The sequence below is a fragment of the Ptychodera flava genome, unplaced genomic scaffold, assembly GCF_041260155.1.
Source record: "Ptychodera flava strain L36383 unplaced genomic scaffold, AS_Pfla_20210202 Scaffold_57__1_contigs__length_852473_pilon, whole genome shotgun sequence".
NCBI lineage: Eukaryota > Metazoa > Hemichordata > Enteropneusta > Ptychoderidae > Ptychodera > Ptychodera flava.
In genome coordinates, this window is record NW_027248379.1 from 639,724 (window position 1) to 660,735 (window position 21,012).

The window sequence follows — 21,012 nt, forward strand, 5'->3', positions numbered from 1 at the left end:
CGAATGGCAAACTGAAACAGTCTGATAAACAACATTTTGAAAAGAGCGATTTTTTTCTCCAAATTGTCGATGAAGTCTGTATCCATGGTGATAAGTGAGTACGGTACAGTTAGTCTTTTGTGAGTGAGGCCGAGAGGTGATAACTTAATTGTATTCAAAGAGCTGTGACCAAACTAAGTCAAGCAGTGAGCACGGCGTGTTTAGTTAGACCCTTGGTGTAACTGAATGGAGTGGTTGACATTTGATAAGCCGCCATCGGAAGTCACCGGAAACCTATAAATCTGTTGTGATAATTATCCTAACTTGAAACTAAATAGAAAAACATATCCCATGATGCAACGTCATGTAAGCCATTCACGATATTACGCCGAGTTCTTCTTCAGTAAAATGCTGATAGTTCTAATGTCAAATATCAACTTAAGTAAGCAGCTTTTCCCCTAGATTACACAACTGTGTTGGTGAACTTACCACATGCTACTATTGGTACAAGACTAATATAGTACAATAATGAGGCTTCAAATCCCTGTCATCAATGCAATATTATGACTTTTGAAATACGCAGCTTGCAATGTAGTTGGTTATATCACTGCCCATGCTGCATTATCAATATCATTTTGTGCAAAATAACTGCTGAACGAGCCAAAATCTCTACATAGCCACTACAATGGTGAATGCAACTTGAACTGAGCGTATCTGCAATTAGAATACACACACTGATTCTTGTATCGTTAATAGCATACAGATATCTCAAGTTTATCGGAAGTTTATCTCTCAATTAATGTCCATTAATATTCCGTTGAGAAGATTCTGTAATTTTAAGTTTGTCCTGATTTGACCAGATTTGTCCTCATTTGACCGACTTTGTCCTCATTTGACCAGATATACTGCCTATAGCTGATATGCACTGACTGCCAATGACTGCAAACGACTACCATACTTTCAATGTGCAGTCATTCTTCGATCGTGTTCTGCCTTCTCATTGGTTATCAAGATGCAAATAATTAGTGTTCAAATTTCACCAGACGATGACTTTGCATTGGATCTTTGTTGGTATTTCATTTCATTTTGCACACACTCAGTCTGCTGTCCGTGTTCCAGTCACACACGCACTCTCTGTCTCTGTCTACACAAGTCACCTTCGGCGTCAACGTCTGTTCCAATGTCAACAAATTGACAGTTTGGAAAGTGTCATGCCTCGGAGACAAACCGCTTAAGTTAAGTACGCTCAATAAAATGGACGAAGATGGTAATTAGGCAAAAATCAATGAAATTAGTACTACAAGTGATTCAAGCAGAAATCTATCCAATTACAACACTTTATATTAAAGCTCAGCTAAAGTAATAAGATTTCATTGAAACACAATCCATAACTTCCTGATTGTCCAATCAGCTTAATATCCCTTTGCTTTGATCTTTTCCTGTTTGATCCCTTTTGACATCGACCAAAGTTTTTCATCAGGCTACAACCCTGCCCCTATGGAAAGCCAATCGTTCTGCTCTTCCATCAGTTTGTTTACCTGTCCTTAACTGACGACATGAATTTCACTGTATGGTGGCTTGGCCTTTGAATGTCCAGACACCTAAACCTTGTAAATGGGTGTAGCCTTACTCTGTCTTATTGTTCCATGCTTGTATTTTAAATATTTTTCTACTGGACACACTTGGCATACGATACCCTTGCTGGCCAAATAGCTGACTCGTCGTCTGTGAAGCAGAAAGAACGGACCACTTATCGCCTGCATCAGAGAATTCAAACCGCAATGAGTCTTTTCAGAGGCTGTATTTTATCTGGACTTCAGATCAAGTCTAACTCTGGCTGATCAAACCGTGATAACACATGCATTGACAAAATCATGCAGACGCATGTACAGGCTCTTTGGCATTTTTTGATTGGTGAAGGAGCCGTCTATCATAAACGCTGTCTGGATAAGATCCATTTATGCAGTGTCAACACAGTATTAATGTTAGCTCTATTACAGAGTATGAAGTTTGCATAGGTGTCGTGTTCTAGCTCTCTATTACAAAGTGACTACCTGCAAACTATAGAACAACGGCAGGGAACAAACACTGATCGCCGACGGCAGCTCCAGTCAAATCGACCTTCTTGATAATGTTTCACATTTAATAGACCTCAATGCATTTTCATTATTCAAGAAATGAGCAGACAAAATATGACATATTAACAGTGCCCTGGTGATCTGCAATAATAATAATAACTGACTATTAAAGGAACTGGTATAAAGACAGCACAATGTGGTTCAATGACAAAGAAATGTTATTAACTGAAGATGCAGTGTTTTGTACCGACAGTACAGTACCGGCAGTATAGTGTAGTGCAATGGCATTGTAGTGTGGTGTGGTGTACCGATAGTGTAGTGCAGTGACACTGTAGTGTGGTGTGGTGTACCAATAGTACATTGTAGTGTGGTGTGGTGTACCGATAGTGTAGTGTAATGACACTGTAGTGTTGTGTGGTGTACCGATAGTGTAGTGCGATGACACTGTAGTGTGGTGTGCTGAACCAATAGTGTAGTGTAATGACACTGTAGTGTTGTGTGGTGTACCGATAGTGTAGTGCGATGACACTGTAGTGTGGTGTGCTGAACCAATAGTGTAGTGTAATGACACTGTAGTGTGGTGTGGTGTACCAATAGTACATTGTAGTGTGGTGTGGTGTGCCAATAGTGTAGTGTAATGACACTGTAGTGTAGTGTGGTACCATTAGTGCAGTGCGATGTAATGAACGTGCAATATGGATTATAATGGTGAAGTGCGCTCTAACGATGCCAGTGTAGTGCGGTGATAGTAGAATGTGGTATAATGACACACTTATGTTGTCTAATGCAACTTTTGTCTTGTATCTACTGTCCAGTGTGTTTTAATGATGGTGTAGAGTGTTATGTGACAGTACAGTGTGATGTATTGATAGATAAGGGTTTCCTCGTGACTCTGTTACATCACAAAATAATGACTACGCTGCGGCATGGTGCAATGATAGTGTAGTAAATGCTTGTAGTTCTGTAGTATTGCACCTTGGTATTGTGTGTAATGACATTGGTGGCAGTATTGCACAATGGCAGTCCAACCAATCTAATGTAATGCAATGTTATTTCAGTGTCATGCAATGACGATGTTAGAGTGATATGTAGAGTCATTTTGGTGTAATGACGATTCAATGTAACCTATTGACAATCCCCTTTTGAAGTAATGATAACCGGGTTGCAAGAAAAGTGGAAGAGAATCACATATTTATCATCGACACGTGACCTGACACACGGCGATAAGATGCCAGCCAAATATACGAACACTGCCATGACAGAAACACGTGATGGGAATACACGCCATCAGTAACGGAATTTAATATTCCAGTAGCGAGTTGTGGTCGATTTAATGTCAGTCAGTATTGAACATGGTAGATAACACTTAATGTCGGTCGGCATTGAACTTGGCAGATAGCATGTTGTACCTGAGTCGATTTATATTCTTTAATCGTAAACTTGACAAAATACGTGTTAAGGTGACGGTCGTGTTCATAGCAATTCAACTTACTTACACTTTGACATTTACGACTAGACAGATGTCAGCACAATTCCACAAACAAGGTCGTCAAACGTGCCAAGTTACCAAGTCTCAATGTATTTGCTTAATTTTGTTATTTTCAGGCACACGTTGTTTGGTTCACTACCGTTCATTTTGTTTACTGCTGTTCATTAAGTAACCCTCCAACCTGGCTACCAGGTTAAATAGGAGAACAACATTTCCAGCTTCTCACTAACAGTGGCATTTTCTCTAACGTACTGTTGACTGGTAATTTTGAAGGGCGAAATGTTATTTTGAGGGACGCAATGCTATTTTGATAATGAAATAATTTGACATTTTTCAACACACACATTGGCAAGGAATCAAGGAATTCAGAAATATATTTGAAAGAGAAAAGAAAACAATTGTTGGACTCTAGAATAAACTTGTTTATTTGATTCAGCGGGTTGAAACCATGGAGTGAATGTCATTTGTAAGTCTTTATTAAATGCAGCAGGAAAGCAGGATATTTGCTATAAGACCAGTTCAAAAACTTTTTCACGTGGGGTAAATCAGTAATCTGTAGCAAAGTTGGCCTCTATTGTCATCCAGATTGCACACAAATCATTCACTCACGTGGACATTCATCAAATACCACAGCCACGGAGCAACACCCTTCTACATACAACATTAATTGGAACTCAGAAACACATGCAGCAACTCACACACACACACACTCATAATATTCAATACCCAGGATGACGGTACATAGCCCTTATTAACAGCAACATGTAAAATTTGATAGATCCGTTTACGTCAGTATCTAGAATAATAGAAAAAATTCCAATTACTTGCCCAGAAACACTCTTTTATAAAAAATAAGACAATTGTTTCAATCACGCAAAGTAAAAATAATTCATATTTTTAGAACGTAACGTAAAGTATTTTGATAATTATCGTAATCTATTCCTTGTTTTATTAATAATAATAATAATAATAATAATAATAATTATTATTATTATTATTATTATTATTATTATTATTTATTATTATTATTATTATTATTATTATTATTATTATTATATGTTTATTTTTATTATGTTTATTATTATTTATCAAGACGGTGTAAAGATTTACATATTTCCAAACAAAGCACTACAAAGCACCAAACTATTAGGGTTACAACTTTCCCTTGAACAGCATGTGAGCATGTAAGATGCAATTCTTCATCGTCTTGGAAAAGAATTCCAGGACAAAAATTCAGGCCATCAATTTTTTTTGACAGTGTTTCTTCTAGGTCGTTGTTGCTTCACTGCAAGCTCTGCAAATTTACATAGTGAGAATAGAAAGATTCGTTGCATGCTCAGGATGGTCGTTGATAAGTGATGTTCTTGTCACAGATACAGTCTTGAGATACCTAGGGAAAAGTCTACTAACTGCTCTAATTTGTAAAACACTGTCCAGAATGTACAATGTATCTCTAGCAATACGATGATAAAGCATCGTCAGATGTTTTGTGAGTGATTTGGATTCTTATCTCCTGCTCAATGTATAATTTGTGATCATACTATGACGTCATCCAACCTCGGCTCTCATTTGTCAAAGCGGAAGGTCCAATTGTTACTCACTGTATTATCATCTGTACAGTAGTTATTGGATGAACCCTTGCCATTGAATTTGTATTTTTCATCAAAGATTTTCGAATTCTTCAACTATCCAGCTAAAACCTGCTCTTTATATCGAAAGTATTGGTTAAAGTGCTTTCGCTTGAAGTATTGAAATTATAGCAATATCAATTATATTTCATTTTAGTAGATTATTGTCATTATTTTTGACGAATATTTGAAAATTTGTCAGAGTTTGTAAGCTTAATTATTCCGCAGGGTTATAGCCAGCATAATACATAATCGTTAAAATTAAAAATTTCAAAAGAAATTCATATGAATTGTTCAGGATGATACAGCTTAGAACTCAATCCCAGGGTTCAGTATTGTGACGTAACGATGTCTACAGAGAATAGATAGCGGTATGAATCTACATTCGTACAATCTGAAACTGTCAATTGTGTTCACTTGATTTCTTGGAAATACCTTTATTTTGAATTTTAACATTGATTTGTGTTCATTTTAATAACTTAGTCAATCGACCACAAAAAATCGAACATATTTATGAATATGAATGCATTTTAAGGTGTTCTAAACTTCATATCATATATTGCATTTAACTAAATCTCTGATAAGAAAATGATAGATTTCATACTTTATGCTTGTACATCCGTGTTTCACTAACTTACACAGTTAATTTAAAACTGACTTACACCGTTAGTTTAAAACCATAAATAATTGGCAAGAGCGGCGAAGAGACTGGCTTCCGATTTTCTTCTTTATTAATGAGACTGTTGGTCTGATTTGATAATATTCATCCGCTGTTTAGGCAATGTAGCCATGGCGTTGAATAGCTAATGAAGTCAGTGGCTGTGAAAATACGCCATGCATCATGTCAAGACTTAGCAAGGATCAACTGGGGACGGAAATATGACCTGATAAAATATTGAGCGCATAAACGCGTGGCTTTTGCCGGCAATCCTGCGAGATATTCATATTGTGGGATTGGATAGTTTCATTTGTAAGGTGATTTCAGTAATGCTGGATTACTGAGCGATGTCAGAATGATGGATGTTAGGAATTCAGCTGACAGTGTGTGGTTACAACGTCTATGAATTCAAACCTATCTCAATCACTACCGAGTTAAAAAAGCTTACAAACACAGCATCACACTGACACATTACTGTAGCCTGCACAATGGCTTGTCTACTTCAATACGGCGCCAAACAATCTCAACTACGGCGTCCTTCCATCTAAAAACCCTGCATTTGATACAGACGATAAAACATCAGCTTTAAATCACGTGATAAGATATGGTGTTGTTAAAAACAAGTTGTTGCTATAAGTCACGGTATACAGTATTTACTGCCAATACAAGAAAATATTGTTTCTAATTTGCTTCTTTATATAACTTTTTTCATTCGGAAATTTTGTTAGAAACGCCCACACTGAAAAAATTAGGTGTTTGATTTAGCGAGACGAAGACACCCCACAAGGCGATTAGATTATTTCAGTTAATGATACGTGTAATCTGCAAGTGGTAACCGTTATGATCGACCAATCACGATGATGACCGACATCGCGCAGAAAACACCAACCAATACCGAGATATACATGCAAATAAAACGATTTATTCGATTCCATGCTCGACAGTGATTGATCAATTCGATTCCATACCCGACGGTGATTGGTTAATTCGATTGAGTGCCCGACGGTGATTGGTCAATTCGATTCCATGCCCAAAGGTGGTTGTCAAATCCTGGGCAACACCTGTTGATTAGTTGACACTCCGAGACAAACTCACAAACATAAACAAACAAACAAACAAACAAACAAACAAATAAACAAAATGTCAATTACTAGAAAATTATGCGTGACAATGGATTGCACGTCAAATGCACTCAGTTCAGAGAATAATAACATGAACCTCGCTGACCTTTTAATCCGTTTACAATGATCTAAAACTCATCGGTTTTAATCCATCCAAAGGAAATAAGAGGCATCGTTCAACTCAGCGTGTTTAAGCCGGAAATAGCGTTTGACATAGAGAGGTGCTACAAGATATGGAGACTGGGTGCAACAAACCCAGCTATTCATGATAGAATGGTGGCATTTTAAAACAAAACTGAGTCCTTTTCACTTCTCTGTATTAAGTAGGAAAGTGAACAAAATGGCTAGCTGAAATTAACCCTTGATGCTAATCTCCTTAAAAAGAATGCATGTCACGTGACCTGGTGTGGCTTGTAACTCCCACAATTCGTTGGTTTGTTCGAAGTGTTGCATACAGTCCATATGATAGACAATTTTGTTGAGCTGACAGATTAAATGTTGTGAAAGGTTTCAGATGTTGAGTATATACCCAACTAAGGCCATTCAACGCCGGGTCTCATTGGAGGAAGTAATTTGACAAAACGAACATTACTGTTCATTTTCTCTACTACACAATACAGAACACGTAAATGTAAGGTATGTTTTCTGAATAACAAGTGTCAGATTATCTGATTGTATAAACATTACCCTTTTCAGCAGCAATTTGTTGCAGGGATAAATCCCTTAGGAATCTTAGATCTAAATTACCCTCACAACATATGTACCGTATCAACCACTCGGATGATATAGTGCGCATGTGTCAAGACAGAAACCTTTAACGAAATGCCCTCGCTTTGGTTCGTATCGTTGTACTGTTATATCTTAATTAATGCAGCTTACAAAATTAATCGATCAATTAATTAATTTACTTGAGTAGTTACTCATTCATCTTAATATGCACTTATTTGTTAATTTTCTTAATTGTTCATTTGCTCATTCTGTTTTTTGCTACATTTTGCGGTAAAATCTTTCAGAAGTCAATTTTAGCACTACCAATGGAATCAATTTAAGAAAAATAATTATTTATATATTTATGGAAATGATGTCTTGGTCTGCAAGAAGAATATCTCTTGAATACGAATTTACGTACTTTGAAGGTTGCCATGGTGACAGATAAATATGTACGACATCAATGTAACAGTTACAGGGTAACCTATTTTTTAAATCTGTCACGTGACAGTTCCTTAACTCTTGATGACTGACCTACCAGGTGTGTACTTTAAGGTGAAATTCAAAGACTTTACATGGCGTAGGGACAATAGTGGTAATGTCATTACGTGATGCCATGATTCCAGCCAATTTAAATAGTTTACATTCTCAAAGGAAACTAATTGTCTTGATCTGTTTTGTTCATTTAATCTTTAATGCTAATCTTAATTACGATCGTAATTATGATCAGGAATTGTGTCATTAGAATTTGAAACAAATTGAACCCTCTGTTCTAATCTTTTAGTCAACTGTTATAATTTGATGATTCAATAATTTATTTCACTGGCAAAAATTATACAAATGATGCAAATATGATACAAATACAATATTAGCAACAGAACAATAAAATGATAATAATAAAATCACACACACACACTGTTCTCCTGTTAGTACATTTAACAGATTCGCCAAATTCATTGTTCAATTGGATTTTTTGTCGACCTGTACCCTGCTTGGCCCTGAATTCATGATACAGAAACTGTTCAATTAACGTCAGATCATTAGCGCTGACTTCCCCGAAAGGGGAGGTGGCTACTAAATGTGTTGGAACAGTATTGCTTTCATTAAATGATAAGGTTAGATCACTGACATTTTGCGAAAGACTCCCCTCCCTCCGAGTCACCTCTAGGGCTCGCCTAAGGTACCCCACTCCCCTCCCTCCAAGTCACCTCTAGGGCTCGCCTAAGGTACCCCACTCCCCTCCCTCCGAGTCACCTCTAGGGCTCGCCTAAGGTACCCCACTCCCCTCCCTCCAAGTCACCTCTAGGGCTCGCCTAAGGTACCCCACTCCCCTCCCTCCGAGTCAACTCTAGGGCTCGCCTAAGGTACCCCACTCCCCTCCCTCCGAGTCAACTCTAGGGCTCGCCTAAGGTACCACACTCCCCTCCCTCCAAGTCAACTCTAGGGCTCGCTAAGGTACCACACTCCCCTCCCTCCAAGTCACCTCTAGGGCTCGCCTAAGGTACCCCACTCCCCTCCCTCCGAGTCACCTCTATGGCTCGCCTAAGGTACCCCACTCCCTCCCTCCGAGTCACCTCTAGGGCTCGCCTAAGGTACCCCACTCCCCTCCCTCCGAGTCAACTCTAGGGCTCGCCTAAGGTACCCCACTCCCCTCCCTCCGAGTCAACTCTAGGGCTCGCCTAAGGTACCCCACTCCCCTCCCTCCAAGTCACCTCTAGGGCTCGCCTAAGGTACCCCACTCCCCTCCCTCCGAGTCAACTCTAGGGCTCGCCTAAGGTACCCCACTCCCCTCCCTCCGAGTCAACTCTAGGGCTCGCCTAAGGTACCACACTCCCCTCCCTCCAAGTCAACTCTAGGGCTCGCCTAAGGTACCACACTCCCCTCCCTCCAAGTCACCTCTAGGGCTCGCCTAAGGTACCCCACTCCCCTCCCTCCGAGTCACCTCTAGGGCTCGCCTAAGGTACCCCACTCCCCTCCCTCCAAGTCACCTCTAGGCCTCGCCTAAGGTACCCCACTCCCCTCCCTCCAAGTCACCTCTAGGGCTCGCCTAAGGTACCCCACTCCCCTCCCTCCGAGTCACCTCTAGGGCTCGCCTAAGGTACCCCACTCCCCTCCCTCCAAGTCACCTCTAGGGCTCGCCTAAGGTACCCCACTCCCCTCCCTCCCTCCAAGTCACCTCTCTCGCCCAAGGTACCTCAAAGTAATTTTACGAAACAACTGCAATGTCACCGGGGCTGCAAAATAATTCACGTGTGTAGCCTACACCGTATCAAAAACACTTTACAATGGTTAAGAGATGACTATGTGTGGAGGAACAAATAATTGCCCATAATTAAACGTTTTACTTGGTGTTATGATTGCTACTAGCTTAGCATAGTAGAATCATTTTTGTAATTATTTAAGTAAAAGTCCTTTTTGGTGTGCACGGCTATGGTTTCTTGATTAAATCATCTATTTTCTCGAAGAAGTAGACACAAAACAGTCAATGCGGGAAATCGTTACAGGGAAACCAATCAAAGCTGCAAATGTAGATGTCAAACCATACACAGACTGCCTAGTTTCTTGCTTCCCAATATTCAATGTAGAGAGATTGTTTAAAGTCTGGTCATCTGTTCACGCTACTACCGATATGCATGATGAAAATTACTCAACTCTCTGCTACAAACAGACACAACAACTGCTACCTTGTAGGCAGCTGTTACTCACAATCCTAACAGGATACGAAGATTTCGTGTATCTTTGAAAATCATTACATTTACTGAATATACAATGGACTGAACACAGCAAGTATGATATTAAGAACACTTTACGTGACGGCTTTTTGTGAACTGCAAGTTGTAATGTCGGAACGACTGAATTGAAAACAAGGAGACGGAAGCTTTGATAGCCGATACCACGCCCACTGTACAAGTCTAGTAGATGCCACTCTTCAAATTTCGGTGGACGAAATGCGTCTACGACTCTTAATAAAACAATTTATGGTAAGATAAATGACATGAGTCATGAACTTTGACCTTTGGCGTCACGCAAAAACTCTTCTTAAAACTTGAAATTGGGCTTGAAGTTGCAAAGATAAAAGGTGGTTGATCATTTGACAACTTTACACTTGTAAATAGGACGATTTATCATCAAGAAGTGACAACTTTATAGACTTGAAACAAACGCTTCGGCGGTAAAAAATTAATATATAAACACAGGTGTTTTCTCTCTGTGCGATTTTGCCGCCTTAACCTCAGAGTACAGAGTGGTGACACAGGATTTAAAAGGTTGCATTGTTTAACAGATGGTTGTCTGTGATAGCTAGACTGACTTACTTTACTGATAGCGGGATTATAGGCCTTTCAACGTTACATCACAGCACAGACTTTGCAGATATGACAACGCTAACTTTTGATGTTGATTGACACTTTGTCCTACATCATTTGCTCTCACAGTGATCTTGGTGGGTAAAATAGCTGGTTATGGAATGGGGTGAGTTGGTGGGTAAAATAGCTGGTTATGGAATGGGGTGAGTTGGTTGGCTATGAAATAGGTGTGTAGGGTCGGAGGGAATGGGAAAACATACCAAGACTTCAATTTTCGCCCCGAATTCGATAATTCTTTGTAAATTTGAATGGCTGTTCAGCAAACAATTCTAATAAAATTAGACTCTGATGAACACCTCTGTCTTCTCGGAACATGTGGATGCAGCGTATATTAGTCTTTATCAATCCGTTGCTGTTGGTTTGATCTTCCAGACTTTATTCCAACAAAACTGGCTTCAAAAATTCAAAACACGGAAGCTTGAACGTTCACGTCTGACGCTGATTTGTCACCAATGTTCTCAGTGGTGATTAGCCTCGGTTTGACTTCTTTGATTTGGTTAGTGTTCCGTCGATAAAACCGTGCAACCAGGTTGATCAAAGTATTGTCTTTTCACCGTGCAACGAGAAAGCAGACCGCAAATATTGAAAGGCATAAAGAGACTGACGGGCTGAAACTCAAGTATTAATTTTAAATACTTTCTCAACTTAACCACGATTTGTATACCGGCGACCCTTTCAAAACATACTCTAGAAACTGTAAAACGCTGTTAAAAGTCGAAAAGGTATGGAGGTATTTAATGACGACAGGAGGCGTCAGCATTGACGGAAGTGTCTAATGGTTAGTAGATAGATGACTTGTTGACAAGTTAAAGGAAAACAGCGCCAACGCCACTCTGACCTGACCCCGTGCTTAACCTAGATTTGCTCTTCAGCCAACTGTCTTGCGATGATGTACCGAGACAGGACGGTTGAAGTTGATATTATTTGAATTTTCACTCGAGAATTATGAGTATTTAACCTTTAAATTGGGTCGTCAGTTATCTTGTTACGGTCAAGTTGATTGACATGTCAGAAATATGTGTCCTTGTTGGTTGATTAAATAGGTTACACGCCATGGTTCTTGTTTACTGATTTTGATAAAGTCGGCGTCTTAACTGACTGCGTTGACATGATACGAAGATGAAGTGTCATTTTGTCTTCAACCTGGACTTGAGAAATGTCTAAAATAATCATTATCGTTGTAAAGGTTTTGAACTACGTTAAACAGTGGATTCGATAAGCTTTTAGGAACTACGGAGCAATTGAGGTATTTGTTACCATGTAATAAAGTGATAGTCTGATGACCCCTGATAAACTCACCTCCACCGGTCAAAAGTCAAACGGCCCAATCAACAAATATTCACTCCAATTGAATATCTAAATGCATAGCTATAGATTATTGACTTCTACGTTTCGTGTTTTTCATTACAGAACACGCTGAAGGCCTCAAGTCAGGGGGGTGTTTCCCAACCAGTGCAACGGTTACCTTGGAAAATGGCCGTACAAAAACGATGGACCAAATCGAACTGAAGGATAAAGTTATGAGCGTAAACAAAGACGGGGATGTTGTCTTCAGTGAAGTCATCATGATCTTGGACAAGAACCCGACAGTGAAGCAAATTTATCACGTAATTGAAAACGAGGACTATGGGTACAAGTTGGTACTGTCCGCGGGTCATCTGGTGTATGCGTCGAAATTTAATGTGACCTTTGACCCCGGTACTAAACCAGTGTACGCAGAAGATGTAAAAATTGGACATTACATATATGTGGCCGAGGGTGTAGAAACGGGCACTCTGAAACCTGTCAAAGTTACAAATAAAACGAAAATTGAAGAATTCGGAGTTTATGCGCCATTGACTGTGGACGGTAGAATCGTTGTTGACGGTACGCTGACGTCATGCTATGCAATGGTGGACCACGATTTAGCACACTTTGCTTTCGCGCCTTTGCGTCTTTTACACCGGATTTCAACAACTCTTTGGTATTTCATGGCGCAATTTCAAAGTGAAGGGGTTCATTGGTATCCAAAGCTTGTCTATACCTTGACTGCAGGATATCTCGACCAGAGTCTCATTCATCCAAATGGAATTGTTGTTTGAGATAAACCGCCAAAATCTACAAACTCCATAGACATTCCAACTTTGTATTATCTTAACTCGCCTCTAGGGGGCGGTAGTACTTGAAGGAGAAATTTCTACAGTTTTCTGTTTGTATTGAGTTATGATCTCTTGACTGTTTGTGAAAGTTGTGAATGTAACAAGTACAATTTAAACTCTGATTGAATCATTTGAATTTAATCTGTACCTGAACAGCAATACATATTTAATTATCAAAGAAATATGAAACTATGCTCTCACTGAATAAAGCGATGGGAAGACAGAGACCTAGAAGAACTAGATATGAAGAGCTGTTGTTGTAGATTCAATATCTATTTATTACATACCAGATAGTTTACTTTCAAAATTCTACTTAAATGACGTCACCATTTTGTAGGTCACAAGATATTTTATTTATATTTTTGTAAGATAGAATCTTTGTGCCCATGCGTTGCTGAAACACAGTCCTTGTCACATAAAGACAGATGACGTCATATTCATGTTTTCAATCATTTTATCGGAACAGTATGTAACCGAAACACCAACATAAACCTAAATGTATGCAAGAAAGCCATTATAAAACAGTAGTGTGTTTCAAGGCAAAACAAATGAATAAATTATGACGTAGAGGTTACCCTTTATATTCCCTATAATGTGAACCAGAAATAACATACATATGACGTCACCAAAGTTTCTCATGCTAATCTCGATTAATGTTAATATTTTTATTGAAATTTAGGTGACAACTAGAAATATTCTGAGTATCCATAGTTACATTACAGAGTATATCGATTTCTATCTGACGAAAATCCTGTGTAAATATCGGAGAATAGGGTATGGAAATATTTCCCAGAATTCAATAGGGTTTGAGCTTGTTTTCTTTGCATTTCATAATAAAAGATTTAAATGCATGTATATATTTAAGGCTTTTGGTATGGTCACTTGTAATTTCCCGTGATTTGCAGAAGAGTTCAAATTAAAATCAAGCTATGAAAATAATTTGACAAATAAACTATCACTGTAGCTTGCAGTCCATCGACAATTACCCATCATATAACCTTTACTTCTAGTTAAGATCACGGAATAGAATCGTTGTAAATTAGAATTTCATTCTTTGAATATCAAATGCAACTTTAATGAGTAGACTAGGTGGTTCATCAGAATCTATTATCAAGAACTTACGACATCATTTTTCTTTGAAGTTGACTCCATATCTTTGTCAAGGTTATTCATTCTCTGGTCATAGTTTTGACAAGAATACAAATAACGCATCGAACAAAACAGAGAGAAGAGTACATAAGCTGAGAAACCTTATCTTTGTGATGATGATGACGAGGCGATAATACCATAAACTGTGAAAAAGTGTCGCTTATACTGTCAAATTATTCTGCAAATTGCTGTATTCTTCAATCATAAGTACTCTTTATACAAAAAATCGAATCTACAATTTAAGAATAAGGACTTTTACTTCAAAGCAAGTATGCAATTCATGATTAATCATGGACTTATTTTAATTCCAGACTTGACTGATTTTAAATTTCTCGTGGTTATCGGGTTTTTAGTTTTTTTCTTTTGCCATAATGGCCTTGCATTAATTTCAGGTTTAGGTACGTCACCTCTCTTTTAATAACCAGTATTATTTCACCAAACACACCATGCAATGTCATTCCTAAACACACACACAGAATCGTAATCCTAAACACAATCAGAAACATTTCTAACACAGTCAGCCAGCCACAACCCCCCCCCCACACACACACACAAACAGTCATTGCTATCGACATAAAGTATCATTCCTAATTCGTTCTGTCGAATCTGTAGACTCTAATTGCTAAAGGCTTGCAGCCACAGAGTTCAAAGGTCAATGACTATACAATTGCATAGCTTCTGTACTGAAAATATTTTCTAATAAAAGCTCTGATATAGCGATCAAATGTTTCAATGTGTTGGTGTCTGTACTTTTTATCCTGATAGTTGCAATTCTAGAGTTCAAGTAGTTTTTGATCCAATTAAGAACCCACCATGAACTTGAAAAAGCACGCCCCCTTCAACATAATCACCCATTGACTCGTCAATTATTAACAGTCAGAATGTAATTTTGTGTTCGACCAATTATGTACAAAGTCAATCAATGCTTACATGCGACATTGCGTCATCTAGAAACATGTGTGGTTACCAAAAGGTCTTTGTTTTGACGACAGGTATAGAGGAACACAAATACTTAAAAACTAAACATTTCACAACCTAAAAGCAATTGGACAAAATTATAAAAAAATGTTCACAGTGAGATAATCGGAGATATTAAGGTCAAGGGTCAATCGTCATTTCTATTAAATATCCTTCAGTTTAAATGATAACTGTGACGTCACACAATTCGATACAATTTAAGTGAATGTAATGGTAAGAGAGTACCAAGAGTGTGAATATTTTCATAGAGTTGCTTGCTACAAAGAAGCAGAGAAATCATTTCATTTCTGCCAAATGTCCTTCCATTTAAACAACGACGTTTGACCAAAAAACGATGATCGAATCAAAACATTCGCTTTAAAGCTGGACAGTTGTGTGGTCGTGTAAAATGTAGAGCGTGTGAAGATTCTTATGTCATCTATGGTTGATTTGAGTCAAAAACTTCAACAACAGGCAATGTGGGTGAACGACTTTTTTGATGAACGATTTTTTTTTGAAAATAATAAATTTATTGCAACATAGTCGCAAACAAAACAAATCTACATAACTGTGAATGCATTAAAATTACAATTGTCTTGTCTGAAAAACAATTAATTAGCTGTTTAATTACAAATATCATCATATAAATGCATTCAGGATCCATTCTTCTCCTTCAAGTCTTACAAGGCTTGAAAACTAATGAATAAAGCCAACAACACGTGGTATTCCCAGGCGGTCACCCATCCAAGTACTAACGTCAAACGTAGCTTAACTTCGGTGATCGGACGAGAACCGGTGTGTTCTAAGTGGTATGAACGACTTGCAGTTGTGGTTTTCTAAAACACTGCCCTCACAGTTCTTTTAATGAAAACCGGCTCTCAACGAATGAAACCACCAATTGCAACTGACATTTCTAGCAACAGCACTGGATATGGGCCACATCTTCCTCACGATGAAAATATGTGATGTTTAGAGGGCGCCTTTCAAGATGCATACATGTGATCACACTCAAAGCAATGTTCAAATTCAGTTGCAACATTCTAGCATTAACACACCTATGCTGTACAACACCCTACCATTAACACACATATGCTATACAACATCCTAGCATTAACACACCTATGCTGTACAACATCCTAGCATTAACACACCTATGCTGTACAACATCCTAGCATTAACACACCAATGCTGTACAACATCCTAGCACTACACACACCTATGCTGTACATCATCCTAGCATTAACACACCTATGCTGTACAACATCAGGTGCAGCCAAAGGAGCTATTCATCGAAAAAGCTATTCAGGAGCAATTTTTGAGGGCAGGGGAAATTTTAATTTTGCTAGGGCAGAGGACATGTTTTAGGTGGTAGAGGAGCAAATTTTAGTTTTTTTTGTAGGGCAGGGCGGATATCGGTTGATTTTCCTGGGGACAGGGCTTGGCGAAAAACTTTTTGAGGGGTATTGTTTCCAGGGCAGGGGAAATTGGCAAGTTTTTTTTCGCTATAGGGCGAGGGAGCTTCAAAAATTCAAAGTGGGGGGGAAACAGGCAAAAATAAGTGGGGAGTCGGTAAAAATGAAGTTTGAATGTGGGAGGGTAAGTCGAAAAATTTTCTGTGGGAGGGCAAATTATGAACAGCTAATTAATTACCCTCTTGACTTAAAATTAGTCAGTTCACATTATTTGTCATGCACAATATATCTTATCATAGTAAGGACCTTTTTAAAAGTGCATTGTTCGTTGGCTGCACTTGCAACATCCTAGCATTAACACACCAATGCTGTACAACATCCTAGCATTAACACACCAATGCTGTACAACATCCTAGCACTACACACACCTATGCTGTACATCATCCTAGCATTAACACACCTATGCTGTACATCATCCTAGCATTAACACACCTATGCTGTACAACATCCTAGCATTAACACACCAATGCTGTACAACATCCTAGCATTACACACACCTATGCTGTACAACATCCTAGCATTAACACATCTATGCTGTACAACATCTAGCATTAACACACCAATGCTGTACAACATCCTAGCATTAACACACCAATGCTGTACAACATCCTAGCATTAACACACCAATGCTGTACAACATCCTAGCATTAACACACCTATGCTGTACAACATCCTAGCATTAACACACCTATGCTGTACAACATCCTAGCACTACACACACCTATGCTGTACAACATCCTAGCATTAACACACCTATGCTGTACAACATCCTAGCATTAACACACCTATGCTGTACAACATCCTAGCATTAACATACCAATGCTGTACAACATCCTAGCACTACACACACATATGCTGTACAACATCCTAGCATTAACACACCAATGCTGTACATCATCCTAGCATTAACACACCTATGCTGTACAACATCCTAGCATTAACACACCTATGCTGTACAACATCCTAGCATTAACACACCAATGCTGTACAACATCCTAGCATTAACACACCAATGCTGTACAACATCCTAGCATTAACACACCAATGCTGTACAACATCCTAGCATTAACACACCAATGCTGTACATCATCCTAGCATTAACACACCTATGCTGTACAACATCCTAGCATTAACACACCAATGCTGTACATCATCCTAGCACTACACACACATATGCTGTACAACATCCTACTGTGACGTTTCTGGATGTGTAAACGTCTTTGTAATGGTTTCTTAATTAGTTAAGTGTCTTTTAATTGTTGTGTTTACGTTTAATTATAGTATCGAGTAGAGCACTGTCCTTGGTACATACACTTAAGAGGTCAGTAGACATATCCGATGACATGACTGGACTGCATTCCAATGCGTCTCTTTGTCTTAGAGTGTGTGGTCATTTATCACTTCTTCTGACAGTTGTTTTTGCCAACGTGGCAGTATTAGTATTAAGATGATATTAAGTAGGGATATTAATATACAGATTAGGCAATCATAATGAGCAGAATATTGTATGTCATTGGCTTAAGGCTATGATCGTGTGCAAAAGTAGCTTCTGATTGGCAGAGAAGTCATACTTAAGCCAGTGTTTTGTGTGATTTTGTTGAGTTAGCATCGGGCGCTACTCCACGCACAGGGGAAGGATGCTGTTATGCCCAGCAGTAGTAGCAGAGATCTCTAAGCTCTGGACTTAGAGTTTTGTAAGCAGATAGACGGAGTTGCTGATAGAACGGAGTTGCTGTATGAGTACGAGACATCTCAGACGTCTCGGCGGCAAGGCTTGCAGATATCCTGAGCAGCTGCTGACTTAGCCTCGAGGGGCTTCAGCATTGATCCAGCGGCCAGTGTGCCGACAGCCAACCCCACTGAGACCCGGTTCCTGTTAAGCAGAGCAGAGGGGTAAGTCCAGTTAAGGACTTGGTTAATGGCTGTGTGCTGCTCGTTCCTGTTCCCAGAGTATCACCGTAAACTCTGGTGTTGCTGCTGTAGCCTTGCCAGACTGTCTTAACAGACAGTTCGTTCCAGTACTCCGTAGCTGTCAATAGTTCCAGTGGGCATACTTGGCATTCCAGACATTCATTCCCTGCTGAGTGGAGCTACGTACGATCCTGAGTAAAGTAAGCAGAGAGTTTAGAGAGCAGAGAGTTTAGCAGTAAAGCTGTTGCTTTAGTTCCAGTAAGCTGTTGCTGTGTAGTTCCTGTTGAATGCTGTATTTAACATTAAAGAAATATAAGCCGAATGGCAGAGAGCTGTAATACACGACTCCCAGTGTTTTATTGGCCTGGGTTGGGCCGTTAACCCCAGCAGAACTTCGCCGGCAGGTACCATTAAGTCAGAAACCCTTACGGGGCCTCTAAGCAGTGTAGTATTACTCAGGCCAGCTACCACTTTCCTGTTAAGATATACTCACTGTGTAAAGCCCTGTACGAACCCGACTCACGACACAAAGGCCAGAAAGAGAAAGAGTTGTCGCACTAGCATTAACACACCTATGCTGTACATCATCCTAGCATTAACACACCAATGCTGTACAACATCCTAGCATTAAAACACCAATGCTGTACATCATCCTAACATTAACACACCTATGCTGTACAACATCCTAGCATTAACACACAATGCTGTACATCATCCTAGCATTAACGCACCTATGCTGTACAACATCCTAGCATTAACACACCAATGCTGTACATCATCCTAGCATTAACACACCAATGCTGTACAACATCCTAGCATTAACACACCAATGCTGTACAACATCCTAGCATTAACACACCTATGCTGTACATCATCCTAGCATTAACATACCTATGCTGTACAACATCCTAGCATTAACGCACCTATATGCTGTACAACATCATAGCATTAACACTCCAATGCTGTAGATGTTCTCAATTTGTGACATGTCAGTCTCCTAATGTGAAAATGTAAAATTCGAAAAATCTTTTGGAAACAGGTATACCTCTGTACTGAGAACATGACTTTGTTGTAAACTTGACGATGTTTGAAAGACTTGATATAAATAGACATCATTTCATTGACTACGGAATCAGACTTGCTTACTACTATGTTCAATAATTCCTGACAATGGCCATGGTCCGTAAAATGAGTAAGATTTCTGAATTTTTCGCATCATCAGATATGATAGGTCAGTAGTCTTAACGATATACAATATTTTGACAAACACGTAAAAATTGTAGATCCTGTTCTATATCTGTGAGAATAAAGTTTATAGAGTCATGGAACACGGGTACTGATATAAAATTCACCGACTGTATGTGTCAATAGCTTTGTATAGAGCCCGATGTGGTGTCTTTACTGATATAAACTTGTACCACAAATAGGAATAGATATCACAATGTCAGCAATACTTATCAGAAAAGAGATGAAAATTAGACGTTGTAGAACAATCTCTAAATTTATATTAACAGATCCTCGAAGTGTATGTAAAAACTTAGAAATAAAAGAAGATTATAAAGTGTTGAAGCACACAGAGATACTAATAATGAAGATGGAGATCGTGGCCTTTTTTGTTCACAGTGTGATTAAAATCAAGGAAGGCAAAAGGATCACCAAAAACATGACTTTGTGGTTTGTATTGTTCAATATCCAAAATGTCTCATGTTAATGTATAGTTGAACGAAAACATGAATGCATTGAGTAAAGCAGATATTATCAATTGCAAGTTCAAGGGATTCTTACACAAACTAGCCTCTGACGTTACGCGGGAAATGAAAAATATGCATATACAGAGATAACAAGTATAAAATTCTACCATACGCATCGTTCAGAAGAGGCTAGATCGTCGTAAGAGGGCGCAATATACAAAATTAAAATCCAGGATATCACCATGATGGTCTATGGTGTATATTTCCCCGACCAAAAACAAAAGCGTAAAATGTATTTATCACTAACTCAGATACGATGAAGATTATTGACATCGTGTATACATGTAGATCTGGAAATTTTGAATGACAGCTTCGAGGAAATCATTTTATTTGGCTATGTTGTTACTTTTATTGATTGAGACGTTGCTATGTTGTTACTTTTATTGATGGAGACGTTGCTATGTTGTTACTTTTATTGATGGAGACGTTGCTATGTTGTTACTTTTATTGATGGAGATGTTGCTATGTTTTTACTTTTATTGATGGAGACGTTGCTATGTTGTTAATTTTATTGATGGAGACGTTGCTATGTTGTTACTTTTATTGATGGAGACGTTGCTATGTTGTTACTTTTATTGATGGAGACGTTGCTATGTTGTTACTTTTAT

The 21,012-nt window shown here is 38.7% G+C and overlaps 1 protein-coding gene and 1 pseudogene across 1 annotated transcript in view; one reads left to right on the plus strand and one right to left on the minus strand.

Moving 5' to 3' along the window:
- Positions 1 to 15,038, plus strand: part of LOC139128518 (sonic hedgehog protein-like) — a 40,827-nt gene extending 25,789 nt beyond the window's left edge. The window contains exon 3 of the mRNA XM_070694284.1: positions 12,437 to 15,038. Within this exon, the coding sequence (XP_070550385.1) occupies positions 12,437 to 13,107 (671 nt within the window). The 3' untranslated portion in view covers positions 13,108 to 15,038. The remainder of the gene's footprint in view (positions 1 to 12,436) is intronic.
- Positions 15,039 to 15,977: 939 nt separating this feature from the next.
- On the minus strand, positions 15,978 to 16,094 carry LOC139128523 (5S ribosomal RNA; annotated as a pseudogene).
- Between the last annotated feature and the right edge of the window lie 4,918 nt (positions 16,095 to 21,012).